The 15,861-nt window shown below is 41.7% G+C and overlaps 1 protein-coding gene across 3 annotated transcripts; it reads left to right on the plus strand.

The window, feature by feature from the left end:
* The first annotated feature begins 54 nt into the window (after positions 1-54).
* LOC142412062 (tubulin alpha-3 chain) lies at positions 55-15,506 on the plus strand. 3 transcript variants are annotated; one of them, XM_075506668.1, is made up of 5 exons: positions 55-466; positions 12,422-12,644; positions 13,157-13,305; positions 14,246-14,926; positions 15,157-15,506. In XM_075506668.1, exons 2-5 carry the CDS (start codon positions 12,524-12,526, stop codon positions 15,460-15,462), a joined length of 1,257 nt encoding a protein of 418 aa, XP_075362783.1. In that variant the 5' UTR covers positions 55-466; positions 12,422-12,523; the 3' UTR covers positions 15,463-15,506. The 3 variants fall into 3 exon arrangements, with proteins under 3 accessions (XP_075362783.1, XP_075362784.1, XP_075362782.1); XM_075506667.1 differs by lacking the exon at positions 55-466 and adding an exon at positions 10,808-10,945; XM_075506669.1 differs by lacking the exon at positions 12,422-12,644 and having other exon boundaries at positions 382-466.
* Positions 15,507-15,861: the final 355 nt, after the last annotated feature.

Genomic DNA, 15,861 nt, shown 5'->3' on the forward strand with positions numbered 1-15,861 from the left:
TGCCCGCCCCCGCGGCAGCGGCCTTCCGGCAGCGCGGAAGCCCCGCGGCGGGCTGTGCCGGCGACGCCATCCGGAGCGGCCCGGCAGACGTGTCAAGCACCCCCCCTCCGGGGCACCCGGCCCTACCAGCACACCGCGGGAACTGCATCAGACGAGTGGCTGTGTGAAAATAATGTACTTACACTGGTAGAGAGCATGTGCAATTAACCGCAAGTTACGGAGAAGAAAATGTTTACGAGTTTGCAAAGATGCCCAGAAAATGAAAGAGGATGCAAAGGGCAAAGCACGAGGTTGTCAGAACGTGATTCTTCTGAAAGTTTATCTTGAAATAAGAATCTGATTTAGCAAGTAGCATCTCTAATACACTAAAGAAGGAAAAGCATATGGTACGCTACCTCATGCAGAAATCGCACGTTGCTGAGGTCTGTTGAAGTATCTGTGTGTGAAGTCATCAATCATTGCCAAGGTCAGTGATAATTAAAAGCATTTATATCCTTGCAGGATAGAGCCTTTTGAAAAGTATTTTCATGTTCCTTAAATGAAACCACTCTGAAGCTTCCCACAGCTTCTCCCAAAAATCGCAACTGAATGAGCTGTAATTTAAGTCAAATAGATACTTGCTGTAACCAACAACAGATGAGGAAAATAGAATTTTTCTTCTTCATTGGCCTACTGTTAAAAAAAAAAAAGAAAAAAAAAGGACGAGTTTTAAAAGCTTCCTTTGCTAAAAACTGAATACTTTCACCCACCATTCCAGGGTTCCATTCCATTCCATTAAATAATTGAAAATAAATACTTTCACTAAGTCATCGAGGCAGCCACTGCTATCCATTGGAAAAAATGTTTTGTCACAAAGGGATTTATGCAGCAGTCTTCTTGGATAAACCTGGATGCTAGATGAAAGAAAATTACATAGTTTTATCTAAAGATGCAGGTTAATGTAAAAAAACCAACCAAACAAAAAACCATGAACAACAACAACAAGAAAAAAGAAACCAAATCCCAGCTTTTCAATTACTTATCCTTAAAACTTGGCCAACAAATTTTGTGTAAGGATTACCATTGGGGCAAACTGTCCCAACATTGAAATCTAATGTATCTGATGTATAAATTCATTGGCTTATAATAGATCTGCCAGACTAACTTTGTCAGAGGCAAAGACAGAAACCCAGAATTGTTAGATTGATTTTTGACAGAATTTTCTTCTATGCGAATACATAATTTCTTCTCTTCAGATTTATACAGGTACAGCCATGGTCCTAGATAGTTTTAAGACTGACTTATTCCATCTTTTAGAAGCCAATTTTAACTTCAGTCTGCAGAGATCTTTCAAACAGAAGTGTAGTTTTCTAGGCAAGACCCTGTTTTTCATTAAATTAGTGACACTTTCTCACAGATTCAGTGGTTCGAGATGGAGTTTAAAATCTGTCCGTGTACCTGTTTTGGTCAGTGCAAATTTGCAGGTCACAAATACCAAAATAAAACTTCTATTATAGCTTTTACAAGTAAAGCCATATACTTACAAGGAAAACTATAAGAAGACAAGAGTCTAGGAAACTGTTCATTAGGCTTTTTTGGGGGAGAAAAAAAGTGATAGAACATTCTCCCATAAGGACTTGCACATTCATCAAAACCAAAAGTGACAAAGAGAGTTCACTTACAGTAATTTTCCAACAGAAGCTCTTCTGCAAACTGGACCGGTTCCCATTTGCTTCCTAACTCTTAAAGCAACGCTTGTGGCAGACTGAAGGCAATCCTACTCCTCGGCAAGGCAGGAGACCTGGGACATGGAGTCTAACGCTGAGCTTCCAACATCCGCAGTTCCATGAAAACCTACAGAGAATGTCTTGCAGTCAGAAACGCTAAGACTTGCACAGTTCGCTGCTCTCTCTCCCTTTCACGTATAACTTCGATATTTAAGATTGCTACACATTTGAACAGGAACAATTTTAAATATCAAAAGCCTTTCAGAAACAAATACTTTTCTTCACTGATTTATACTGTTCATTATCCCCATACTGTTTCCTTATGCTCCCCTCCCCCCCGTAATTTTTCTTCTGTCATACAAAGCTTGGAAGATTTTTGTTGTCTTCTCTTGAATATACCAGAAACACAGACTCAGTCATCTATAAAATAAAGGAATATTCCAGTCTGGTTATTTTCCAATCTGATACGATCAATATGGCTGAGACCACAAAGATCAGCACACACCATATCCTATAAAAGGTTAGGTATAGCAGCTTGTGTCCTGCCTGTGTTTTCAAAAGGGCTGTATTTTCTGCATCAGCAGTTCCAAATCCACAGACAAAATATCCGGCAGTGATGGAATGTCAAGTCCTTTCAGATTTTTTTTACGGGACATTTTTTTACTGTAATTTCTCTTGAAGAATACATGAAAAAGGCTGAATACACAGTCCCTCTTAGAGGCTCTATACCACAGCCAATATTTTTGAGAACTTACTTTCTCAGACTCATTTCCTGAAGTGAAAGGAGTGGTCTACAATGACACCTCCTCTCATTTCTCCCTTTGTTGACACTAAACATTTTTTTCCATCATTACCATAAGATAGCAATGCTGCATATGCCTATTTTTTCTCTTCTGTGCCACAGTCATTGCTATATGTGTGGATAACTGCCTTTTAATAAAGATTTATGTCCATGAAGAGTCAAGGTGAAAAAATCTTCCTGAGTTCGCATGACCCATCAGGCTAGAATGGTTAAGATGTACAAGAAATTCTGTAGCTAAGAGTATACGAAGGAGTTTGACATGTATGAAAAGATAGTAGGAAGGGTTGAACACAGTCAAGTCAGTCAGCGGTAAATGGATAATTTTATAATTTAAATTTAAATGCTATCTTGGCATTTATCTGCACAACTTTTTCCAGCAGAGAGTAGAATTAACGGCCCCACAAAAGTTTTGCCAGTAAAGCATGGAATATAGCTTTGTGCAGAATTCTAAACACCAAAGTTCATGAGAATTAAGTTTGATCAGCTTTAGTTAGGCAGTGATAAGGAATAAAAAATGTGCCTTATGAGAGGCCTAAAAGAGCTTGGCTTACTTAGTGCACTAAGACAAAGACTGAGAAGTAGGATATGATTAATTTTTATACACATATCAACAGAGCGAACCCCTGAGAGAGGAAAAGGATTATATAACCTAACCAAAATTGTTCACAGAAGCACAAATGGTTGTAGCTACCCATATATACATTTAGATCAGAAATAAATAGAAAAGATACCAACATGAATAATTGGGTTCTTGTCCTGGTTTCAGCTGAGATAGAGTTAATTTTCTTTATAACAGCTAGCATGGGGCTATGTTTTGGATTTGTGCTGAAAACACTGTTGATAATACAGAGATGTTTTAGTTGTTGCTAAGTAGTGCTTACACTAAATCAAGGACTTTTCAGCTTCCCATGCTCTGCCAGGTGCACAAGAAGCTGGGAGGGGGCACAGATGGGACAGCTGACCCCAACTGACCAAAGGGCTATTCCATACCATATGGCGTCATGCTCAGTATATAAAGCTGGGGAAGAAGGAGGAAGGGGGGGGATGTTCGGAGCGATGGTGTTTGTCTTCCCAAGTAACCGTTACGCGTGATGGAGCCCTGCTTTCCTGGAGATGGCTGAACACCTGCCTGCCCATGGGAAGGACTGAAGGAATTCCTCGTTTTGCTTTGCTTGTGTGCGCAGCTTTTGCTTTCCCTATTAAGCTGCCTTTATCTCAACCCACGAGTTTTCTCACTTTTGCTCTTCTGATTCTCTCCCCCATCCCACACGGGGGGAGTGAGCGAGCAGCTGTGTGGTGCTTAGTTGCTGGCTGGGGTTAAACCATGACAGTCCTAGATAACCCTTCCAGAAGGAATGAGACCAAAATAAATGGTTATCTTTGAGATCAATTTATAATAGGAATTCTGTGACATAGCTGCCTCTGTCAGCAGGGAACCGTGCCCCATAAGTCAGCATCAATGATGTACCAGTAAATGTAAGAAAATTAGTAAATCCCCGTAATTTGGTACTTTCAGCAAGCCAATGGTCTGAAGATGCAGGAAGGAACATATCTGGAGTCTTGAGACAGAGAGTGAAATAGATCTATGGGTCACTGTGAGAGAAAACAGTAGGCATCTTGGCAGTATGGTGGAGCTCAGAGTCTAAATCATCCTGTGGAAGTGCTTTTCTCTCTGTGCTTGCAGGAGGAGTCTAGAGCAACTGGCTCACAAGTAAGTCGCTCCAGTAAGCAGTGCAAGTTCCATGGAATGGACAAGGGCCTCTGTCCCTGCTGTGATTCAGACCAGCTTGAACTATTGTCACATTGGGCAGGAATTTGAGGAGTACACAGCAGATTTGCCTAGCAATAATTTGACCCTGACATATTTATGCATTCCTAAGGAATGAAAAAAATCATCTTCTTGTGAGGGACTTAAAAGCAAACAAGTTAACAAGCTAATCTGTTTTTATGGAATTATAAAGGTGGCTGTGTTCATCTTTGCATGTCTTCCATTACACTTACCTTAGAAAAACCCAAAGCACTGCAATTAGAAACACATCAGCTTAGGTTAGGCTCATGCTTAACATGAATTAAGCATCACTCCACTGGCTTCTATGAATTAATAGCAATTTCTTCGTCTTAATTTTTACCAGTTCTTATTGTTAACAGCAAATCTGTCATTTGCTTTTCTTTGGGTTTTTCTTTTTTTGTTGGCTGGTTGGTTTAGGGTTTTTGTTTGTTGTGGGGGTGTGTGTGTGTGTGTGTGAGAAAAATAAAAGGTAAACTGCTCCATTGCTTTTGGTGAAAAGAACAAGGTGCAACTGATTAATGTTAGTTAGCAGATGCGTTGCTTCACAAATGCATGGTACATTTATTCTAGGTGGAACCTCATTTGAAGTAGTCTCTACAAAACCTGTTTTATTCTAAATCATGCTATAATTTTATACAGTTTAACAAGAACAATACACAAAAAGCATCAGTTTTAGTCTAATTTCACTATTGTTTTAGCTACTATTTCTGGTAAAAATGAAAAAAAGGTAATCGCATTGTTCTCCTTGCTTAACAGTAAAAAAAAAAATATATGGAGAAATTCATTGATGATTTTCATTGTAAATATTCTAAAATTATTACAGGGTCGGATTTTTTGTTTGTTTGGAGGTTTGAGGTTTTGGGGGTTTTTTTGGTTGGTTGGTTTTTTTACAGTTTTATACTTAACACAGGAAATACCGTTAATTACTGCATAGAGTACCTTGTTTTGCCTGCCAATTACAAAAGTGTAATATAAGGAAAGGTCTAGAAATTAATAAATTAATGTAAACAATGTTAGTAACGTTAACAATATTTTAATCACTGATTTCCACTGTAAGAGGGAATGTGTTTTTAAAAAATGTAAGTTAATGTTGTACTCCATCCTGATGCAGCTGAGAATAAATGGGAGCAGCAAGAAATTCTATGCTACAAAGGAATAGATAACGAGTATTAGACCTTAAGGGTCATTAATTATTTATTAGTATATCCTATATGGTAAGAAAGTTTGATGAATCAACAAGAGATACTGATTAATGGAACTCCACAGTGCTATGAGATCTACTTGCATTTTATACAGATCTACTTGCCTAACAAGAAAGATGTATAACCTCCCCATTGCAAACCAGTGTAACCTTCAACAATGCTTGCTTTAGTAATTGCATTTGTGGCTGCTTCTTTACTAGGTGTGCTAGTCTATAGTATTTTTATACTGTCTTCCTGTTTGTAAATTCTCTAGATTTCTAATATTTACTAGTGAATTATAATAATTATTGAAATCTCTCTGCCAATTAAGGCATACTCTATTTGTGAGTGATTCAATGTTTCTCCAAACAAGATGCTCAGCATTCACAGAATCACAGAATCGTATAGGTTGGAAAAGACCTTTAAGATCATCAAGTCCAACCGTAAACCTAACACTACCAAGACCACCACTATACCATGTCCCTAAGCACCTCATCCAAACGTCTTTTAAATACCTCCAGGGATGGCGACTCAACGGCTTCGCTGGGCGGCCTGTTCCAATGCTTGATAACCCTTTCGGTGAAGTAAAATTTCCTAATATCCAAGCTAAACCTCTCCTGGCGCAACCTGAGGCCATTTCCTCTTGTCCTGTCATTTGTTACTTGGGAGAAGAGACCGACCCCCACCTCATGACAACCTCCTTTCAGGTAGTTGTAGAGAGCGATAAGGTCTCCCCTCAGCCTCCTTTTCTCCAGGCTGAACAACCCCAGGTCCCTCAGCCGCTCCCCGTCAGCCTTGTGCTCCAGACCCTTCCCCAGCTCCGTTGCCCTTCTCTGGACACGCTCCAGACCCTCCATGTCTCTCGGAGTGAGGGGCCCAAAACTGAACACAGCATTCGAGGTGTGGCCTCACCAGTGCCGAGTACAGGAGCACAATCACTGCCCTACTCCTGCTGGCCACGCTATTTTTGATACAAGCCAGGATGCCATTGGCTTTCTTGGCCACCTGGGCACACTGCTGGCTCATATTCAGGCGGCTGTCAACCAACAGCCCCAGGTCCTTCTCTGCCAGGCAGCTTTCCAGCCACTCCTCCCCAAGCCTGTAGCGTTGCATGGGGTTGCTGTGGCCCAAGTGCAGGACCCAGCACTGAGCCTTGTTGAACCCCATACAATTGTCCACAGCCCATCGACCCAGCCTGTCCAGGTCCCTCTGCAGAGCCTGCCTACCCTCCAGCAGATCAACACTCCCGCACAACTTGGTGTCGTCTGCAAACTTACTGAGGGTGCATTCAATCCCTTTGTCCAAATCATTGATAAAGATATTAAACAGAACTGGCCCCAACACAGAGCCCTGGGGAACACCACTTGTGACCGGCCACCAATGACAGTATTCGAATGATACTAAATAGTTTTGATAAGGAGGAAGGGCCCAAGCAGTGTCTTGCCTGAAGTTATGTTAAAATGTATTAGACATATTGATGAAAAGTTAAGAATGATATACTCCTAAGTGTTGTCACTAGCTAGGAAGGCACTGGAAATAGTGATACCCCAGGAATGACGGTGTGCTAAAATTGATGTCATGGCCACTTTGCCCTCTCTGATTTTAATCCCTATCCCATCTTGGCCTGTACCCGAAGTCCCATTTTACTGCAGGACAGTAAACACTAGGCCTTTATTATTGGCTCCAAATGACTGGCTGATGGTTTGCACCAATATAAGAATAATTTACAGATAAAATAGTAAGAAAACAAAAATGTATAAATAGAAGTTTTAAAAAAAATGTGAAAGGACTTGCAAGAGGAAATGAACAGGAAGGGGGCTGGGAAAAAAGAAAAAAGAAAAAAAATCTTAGCCAAAACATCTGAAGACCCTCAATGGGTTTAGAGACCCCATCTAATAAGGATATAAAATTTTACGCTAATATAAAATCTGTCAACCTTTACTACTCCAGTGTATTTCAGGATTCAAGCAGACAAACGTACGTGTACAATTCAGATGCAGATGCAAGTTGCACAAGAAAAAAGAGGAACACTGAAGTTAAGTGCACTATCACTTTCAGAAACTTATACATATTGCCTTAGTACATTTCTATTACATTAGGACAATGTTGTCTAAACAAAACTAAAGATATTGTCCCCTCAAAGCTTGTTTTCTGTCCTGCCTGCGCTGAGGGGCCAGTCCAAAAAGGGCCACCTTTGAAGTATCATCTGTCATTCATACTGAAAACCACCACCATTTAAAGTCACCTCCATAATTTCTTCAAGAAAAGCTACTCAGAGAAAGATCTGTAAGATGATACTTGATTGTTTTCAAATAATCCAATGCAATTTTATAAAGATGATACATTTTTATATTTATATATTAAAAGTAGAACATAAAGAAACTTTAATTTTAGTAGGTTATTCATAAAAAGAAAGCCCCAAAGATAAAAAGGATAAACTGTTCACAAGCAAATATGCCCCCCCATCTTTTTTTGTTTTCCAAACTAGATACAGGATTGCATTCAGCTCAAGGCTTGTTTCAAGACTTCCCAGCACTGTAGGCAGCATCTCATTTTCCCTGTATCCATTCCAGAAAAAGGAAAGGGATGGAGCAGGGACAAAAAGCAGTGGTGACAAGCCTAGGAGACTCAGGCTAGCTGCACTATACAAAAGATGATTCAAAGGAAAGATGCCAATGCTGTTGACGCCGAGTGGTGCCATCGTTGTCTCGGAAAGGGCTTCTGCCCAACATCTGATTCTTCCCAGTCTGGTTTTCCAGGCTTTATATGCCAAAGCTAGGATTTTACGCGAGAAAGTGTCTACACTTAAGAGCTGGCCCTTCTAATGCAATATTTATGCAAAATAATTCAAACACAGATTTTTCTTCACTCTCAAGAAAAATTTTACCAACTTTTGTACTTCAAAATGGAGTTACAACTCACACAATAGAAAGCAATGATTGTGTGGATGTAGATCAGCATAAAGAACTGGACACAATAAAGTGTCTGGCACCTTCAAAAATGAGGACAATAAATTTAAAAAAAAAGCCAAAATGGGCCTATTTTCAACTTACTTTGGTGGTTTTAAAACTGCATCTTAAACAGACTCCTTGCTAAAGTCACATTGCTAAAGATAAGCTTCAGGATGGATGAAACATCAACACCAGTGATAGAATTACATTCTCTTTTATCATGGCAATCTTCATTATGGGCCTGCGCCTCTCAGAATCAAGCAGTACACCTACCTCTTAAAACTGTCCTGTCCTGGGCTTTAAATTAACTCTAGCTCTAAGGCCAAAGTCAAATTTCAACCATAAACTAGGTCATCCTTAGTACACAATTAATTTGTCTTTGCAAGCCTTTTTTACGCAGCAGGCTTGAAAGGCTCCATAATAAAGAAAGTACTTCAGCCTCTGCATCTCTGACTTTAAATACAACCTCACCACTGACACCAGTCTCAGCTTAGGATATGATTATATGTGTGTGAGGGTTATCTTATTTGCTCACTCCTAGTCCTCTGTGTATTACAGAACTTAGCAGTGAAACAGCCTAATCCACAACCTAACCAGAGATAGACATACATATATTTAAATTGTGTACAAAATATTGTGTGTCAATGAAAGCAAGTCATGCCATAGATCTCCTTCAGCTCAATATTCCATAGCAGTATTGACCCTATAAAACTAACACAAATTTAAAATGGTAAAAATCCTATTGTTAGATTCTTGAGTACAATGGGGAAGAATCTGTTTAGTAAGAATATGGCCATATTTGCACCAGTTCCCAGGTATAAACTGCTTTTCTAAAAAGGTTTGTTAAAAAAAAATTCAAAACAATAGCAGAAACCAGGCGTTAACCTCAGTTTTAAATCAGTCCCTCACATGTAGCTTTAAATGCAATTGGTTGTAAATTATGGAAAACCTCATATAAAAAATGCGTAAAACTTGCTTTGGAACAACTGCGATCTCATAGAAAAATACTCTAGCTTCAATCTCAAACCCCCCCCCCAAGAATAAAACACTATTGAGTTTTGTAGTTTCTTTTGGAAGAATTTATTTTCTTCTAGAACCACAGATACATGGGTTGTATTTTGCAGAGAAACAGAACTTAACTACCGCAAATAACCTGAAATCAAGCCTTGTGGGCAGACCCCTGAAACAGAGAACTTCTTTGGCTCAGCACAGCTTTTAAATACAGAGCAAGGATACAACTGACAGTAATAGAATGTGAATAGGTTGACATTTATAATAACACATGGAATTTCTTTTCCCATTTCAGCTTTCAGGCAGCTGTCTCAACAGAGTAAGTTTTTTCTTCAACTTTCATTCACTCTGTCATAAATAGAATAATCTAGACTGAATCTTTCTGTTGTACAAGGCTGTTAATAAGCTATGCCCAAGTTAAAAAAAAGTCTCGATATAAAGAAAAAAAAAGGACTATTTGATTGTAATGCCTTCCTGTCCAATTTTGACTAGAAGTACATTAAAATAAATTAAGACTTCTAGCTAGATTTCTTTCTGCGAGATTTCTGTTGGCCTGTTAGGCAGAAGTAATGTTACAGAAAAATAACCTTCTCTGCTGCTAGTCAAAAAAAGCATAAAGCATTTGCTGCATTTGGTGGACCAATCTGATCTCCTACTCCAGCCTCATGTACCTACCAGGAAAAACCTCCATGCAGGAATGCTACATGGGGAGCATTACAGGGGATATGCTGACCACTAGAAAAGAAGTTTTGACAGAAAGGAAAGGGAGAAAGAGGAAAGAAAGGGAGGAAAAAAACCACCTGTGGCACGGCTGCTACTCGAGAAAGCAACTGAGTGTGTTCACTTCAACTCTGGACATCCAGCTTCACCTACTCAGCTGCCGGTCTTTTTCTGCTAAAAGGGATTTCCAGGCTGTCAGAGGTCTCCTCTCCCCGACGGCGCAGCGCGCCAGCCCTCATGCCGTAGCCCTGACGGGCAGCAGCCTTCTCGCGGCCTCGAAAACAGCAGCCACAGAAGCGCGCTCCAGCCAACCCGGTGCTTCGCAGCCGTCCCCACCTCCGGCCGCTGGCCCCGAGCACGCCCCGGAGCCGGTACGAGCCGAGGTGCTCACGGCGCTCCCGCGCCGGCCCTCCCGCGCCGGCCCTCCCTCACGGCCCTCCCGGCCGACGGCAGCCCCGACGCGCCGCCCGACGCCCCAGTTTACCGCCTCGCGCCGACACCCCCACGCGCAGGGCAGCTCAAGCCCCGCCCTCTGGGCACACCCCTGCTCGCGCGCTTTCAGGAGAGCATATGGCAATCATCGCCCCACGTGGGGAGAGGAGCGCCCTCGGCTAATCAGCGGTCTCCGTTCGCCTCCGGACCGCCCGGGTAACAGCCAATGGGAAGCCAGCGCGCGAGGGCGTGGGGCTCGAGGCGGTTAGCCGTCGACAGTTGGAGGTGCTCGACAGGCGGCGGCGGGTGTTGTGTGGCGCAGCTGGAGCTCCTCGGCTTGGCAAGGCGTCATGGTGCGGAGCGGGACCGTCGCGGCTGGGCAGAGGGAGGGTGTTTGGGAGTGCTGCTGCTGCGGCAGTCTGGGGAGCTTATGACTGCACGTGCTGCGGCTGGACTTGCAGGCGGTCTCTGTGTGAAGTTCCCTGCGGTAGCAGTAAGGCAGGAGGGCTGGGGAGAAGGAGAGAAATTAGTGCAAGAGTTAGTAGTTGAGGGGAGGCGCGGCACAGAAACCGGCCGGCGGCTAGTAAGACGAGACACGCAGAAAAGCAACGAAAGTCAGTCCGTAGTGGGCGCCTCCCGCGCGGAGAGGTGAGGAGCAGACTGAAACCTGACCCAGGCGGCCGAGAGACGGCGGGAAAGAGCACGGCGGCCGCCGACCGGACCGTGCCGCCGCCCCGGGCTGTCCTGGCGCGCAGAGCCGCAGGGGCCTGCGCGTAGCCAGTGAGAGGAGAGGGGCAGGGCCGGCAGCCAACGGCCTGGGGCCGCGTGCTCTGGAGAGGGCAGCGGCGGCGGGCGGGGGGGTGGTGGGTGCGGGGAGCCTCTCGCGCCGGCCTTGAGGGCCGCCCGGCAGTAAGGCGGCAGGGAGCGGGAAACGGTGAGGCGGCGGGGAAGCTTTGGAAACACGGTGCCAACGGAATGGAAGTGGAAATAAGCACAGAGTTAGTCTCGCTGGCAGAAGGCTTCTGATAGAACCGCGGGGGTGAGAATTAAAACGTGGAATCAAGGATACAAGTTTTGATGAAGCTATCAGGAAAACAGGAAAGAGCAGCCCGGACACCCTACTTTTTTCTTTTCCACCTCTGCTTTTTCTTGGATATACTGTAACAGTAAGCTAGAAAAACAGCTTATTTCCGTCTCGGACGTAAGACAAAATTGAGGTGTTGAGAGATTAAACATACATGGCATTGTTGCTTAGAATCAAAGGAGCTGGCTAAAAGTGGGCAGATGACATTTGATTGGGACTCTCAGATGATTTCAGAGAGGAACTCAAGTATGTATGAATTGCCAGGGGCTAGATATCTCTGCTTAGTATAAAGGAAAACATACTAAGTGGTCCTGTGCAGGAAAGATTCTTGCAACAGTTACCCAGTACGTGATTTGGCAACAAATCAAGGAAATTTGGGGATATTATACAAAGAAGTCTTCCAAAACTAAAGGAAGGTGAAAAAGAGACTCGGCAGAATATTAAAGATATAATATATGTGCAGCATGGTAAGGGATGATGAATCTGTATTCACCCTATGCATTCACAGACCTTCCAATATTCTCAGTCAGCCCAGGGCAACTAAGGTGAGTAGAGACTTGCCAGCAGCAGACAATTTGATCAGTTAAATTGTCACTCAAGAGCAACCGGGAAGCTGCAGGGAATACTGCAGCAGAGAAAGATCATGGAAAGATACAACCCACAGATAGCTAGTTATTATGAGAATAAAATCTTGAAGACAAGTAGCTCCATATCTCATTATCGTTGTTCTGCTTTTAATTTGCAGCGTGAATGCATATCCATCCACGTTGGTCAGGCTGGTGTTCAGATTGGCAATGCCTGTTGGGAATTGTATTGTCTTGAACATGGGATCCAGCCTGATGGCCAAATGCCTAGCGATAAAACTATCGGAGGTGGAGATGATTCATTTAACACCTTCTTCAGTGAGACCGGAGCTGGTAAACATGTTCCCAGAGCAGTGTTTGTGGACCTAGAGCCAACTGTAGTTGGTATGTACCCAGTGTTAAAGATCTTCAGCGTAAAAGTGAAGATCCCCTATGGTCTTTTGTTTGTTCAGAACACTATAGATTTTAAAAGATGTGTGTCTGGATGCCGTTTTGACATTTGAGGTTATTGTTATTTGAAAGAAAGGAAATAATGGTCTACAGGTTAACAACATTTGGAAAACAATAGAACTTTTTTACAGTCTGGATAATCTTTCTAGGCTGCTGCACTGCATTCAGAGCTTTGTTTAATTGCTGTCCGGAATCTTGTCTATACCTGTAATGTAGAGTGACCTCTGTGTTCTCAGGTACAAATACTGCTTTGTGAGTGCCTGCTGTTTTCCCCTAAACAAAGGGGCTGAAGTCGTGCCAACTTTTTAGGCTGGTCAGACAAACTGCGTATAGTCAGGGATGCTGTCTGCACTCTTTTAACATGTGCACTTAGTGCGTAGACACTAGGCAGCACACACAGAACTGGACAGATCAAATTTATGTTGTGGTATTTTGTTTCTTTGTAGATGAAGTACGTACAGGCACATACAGGCAGTTATTCCATCCTGAGCAGCTCATTACTGGGAAGGAAGATGCAGCCAATAATTATGCCAGAGGCCATTATACCATTGGAAAAGAGATTGTTGATCTAGTGCTAGACCGTATTCGCAAACTGGTAAGGATTCATGCTGCAAGTCAGTATTTAAAATAATTGATACAGCTCTATAGCTATCTATAGTGATGGGTTGCTGTGTTTTTTCCCTAAGAATTTTGTGCATAGTTGATTGTTTAAAACAAAACACTTCTTAAAACAAAACATCTCCTCCGCCCCCACCCCAGTTAAATAAAAATTCAGTCAGTAAAGCTTGAAATTTTTTAGGCTCTGAAATACCATTATTTGAAAGTATTTTAAGGATACCTCAGAAACATACTAGAAAAGCCTTAAACAAGTGTAACAACGTTGTTATACTTTTTTTGTTTGTTCAGTTTGAATCATGCCATTATGTGTCACGCAAAATATTTCTAGTGCCCTGAACCTCAGGTTTTGGTTAAATGCTTAGCAATTTTAATTACTTGTCTAGTTTTTTTTTTATCTTGACATTGTATTGTGAGAAACTCACGTAGGATGATATGATTCAAAGTGAAATAGTGATTGTCTATTTAAAATTACAAAAATTAAAAACCCCAAACTTGTTTTCAACATCTAATTGATACTTGCTGAAAGCTAGAATGGGAACATAAACAGATTCTAAAGCTGTAACCCAGCTGTAATTTATAATAACTTGTCACAGTGGTGCACAGCTGCTCTTGCTTTCAGTAGTATTAAAATGGTGTCAAAGACAATAAAGCAACTTTAAAATATTAAAATACTCCTATTCAGAAAAAGTTATTTTCTGTGTTATTACTAGTGCAGAGGCACTAGTACTTTTGAGTAAAAGACATGCAAGAAAAAAGGAAGACCATCTTTCAATAATGCTGTCTTTTTTATTATAACAATCTAAACCTAAGAAACTTAAGAAAGAAATGCTTTTGAATGATTATTTTAATAATGCTTTCTCCAAAATCATCAATAACTTTTTTTTTTTTCTTCCCACTTTTTCCCCACCCCATTATAGGCTGATCTGTGCACCGGGCTGCAAGGTTTCCTTATCTTTCATAGTTTTGGAGGAGGCACTGGTTCAGGGTTTGCCTCTCTGCTCATGGAAAGGCTCTCTGTTGACTACGGCAAAAAATCTAAACTAGAGTTTGCGATTTATCCAGCACCACAAGTTTCCACTGCTGTAGTGGAACCTTACAACTCAATTCTAACTACCCACACAACATTAGAGCATTCAGACTGTGCCTTCATGGTAGATAATGAAGCCATTTACGATATATGTCGTCGTAACCTTGACATTGAACGTCCTACTTACACCAATTTAAACCGATTAATTGGGCAAATTGTTTCATCCATCACAGCTTCACTGCGTTTTGATGGAGCCCTCAATGTAGATCTGACAGAATTTCAAACTAACCTTGTTCCATACCCACGAATCCATTTCCCCCTAGTAACATATGCCCCTGTAATCTCCGCTGAAAAAGCATATCATGAGCAGTTATCTGTGGCTGAAATTACCAACGCTTGTTTTGAGCCAGCCAACCAGATGGTAAAATGTGACCCTCGCCACGGCAAATACATGGCCTGCTGTATGCTGTATAGAGGTGACGTTGTTCCCAAAGACGTCAATGCAGCTATTGCTACTATCAAGACCAAACGTACCATTCAGTTTGTGGATTGGTGCCCAACTGGATTCAAGGTACTTGCATAGCGCTTTAAGTGCTTGATGTTTCAATTATTAGGCATTGTAGAATAGTCAGAGGTAACATTCTACAGTGTTGTAGTGTCCCTGTTAAATATTTTGATGAAGTGCAAAATAACTGTAAGCTATTTTATTTGTTCATAACCATGGTGATTTTTAATTGTTAACAGAAATAAGTCTTTAAGCCCTAGCACTCATAAGGAAAGTTTTTGTTTGTTTTCTTGAAGGTGGGCATTAACTACCAGCCTCCAACTGTGGTGCCAGGTGGTGACCTTGCAAAGGTGCAGCGGGCTGTGTGTATGCTGAGTAATACAACTGCTATTGCTGAAGCGTGGGCTCGCCTTGACCACAAATTTGATCTCATGTATGCTAAGCGTGCCTTTGTGCATTGGTATGTTGGGGAAGGAATGGAGGAAGGAGAATTTTCTGAAGCCCGGGAAGATCTGGCTGCCCTTGAGAAAGATTATGAAGAAGTTGGTGTAGACTCAGTAGAAGCAGAGGCTGAAGAAGGAGATGAATATTTAGAAAATTGAAGTCTGGAAAAATTTATTAAAAAAAAAAAAAGAAGAATTGCAGAACCCTGTTCATTTGTTTGACTGTTTTCAAATAAAGTTTTAAAGGTTCTACCTTCTATTTTTTTATTCTTTACTATTTATGTGTATACTCGCCGAGTAAGGACCATCTGAGATTGCAGGTTTTGGTAGCATCTAGTCACATGCAAATTACAGAAGAAATCAGGAAATTGTGTGCACTTTCCTGTGATCCAACATGTTCTGAGATACGCTCTCTTTGATTTTTGGTTTCTCACAAGCAGGAAACCGCTTCTACTTCAGGTTGTTGTAGTACTAATAACACTGTTACTATTCCAAAGGAAAATAAAGGAGCAGATCTGTTACCTGCTTTAAAAGAGCACTGTCATTTTTTACGTTCAT

Source organism: Mycteria americana, chromosome 7, assembly GCF_035582795.1.
Source record: "Mycteria americana isolate JAX WOST 10 ecotype Jacksonville Zoo and Gardens chromosome 7, USCA_MyAme_1.0, whole genome shotgun sequence".
NCBI classification, from domain to species: domain Eukaryota; kingdom Metazoa; phylum Chordata; class Aves; order Ciconiiformes; family Ciconiidae; genus Mycteria; species Mycteria americana.

What these genes read in the sequence shown, in the direction of transcription:
- LOC142412062 (XM_075506667.1), top strand. An exon ending in CCTAGAGCCAACTGTAGTTG is followed by an intron (nt 12,645 to 13,156) that starts GTATGTACCCAG and finishes GTTTCTTTGTAG; the next exon opens with ATGAAGTACGTACAGGCACA. An exon ending in TAGACCGTATTCGCAAACTG is followed by an intron (nt 13,306 to 14,245) that starts GTAAGGATTCAT and finishes ACCCCATTATAG; the next exon opens with GCTGATCTGTGCACCGGGCT.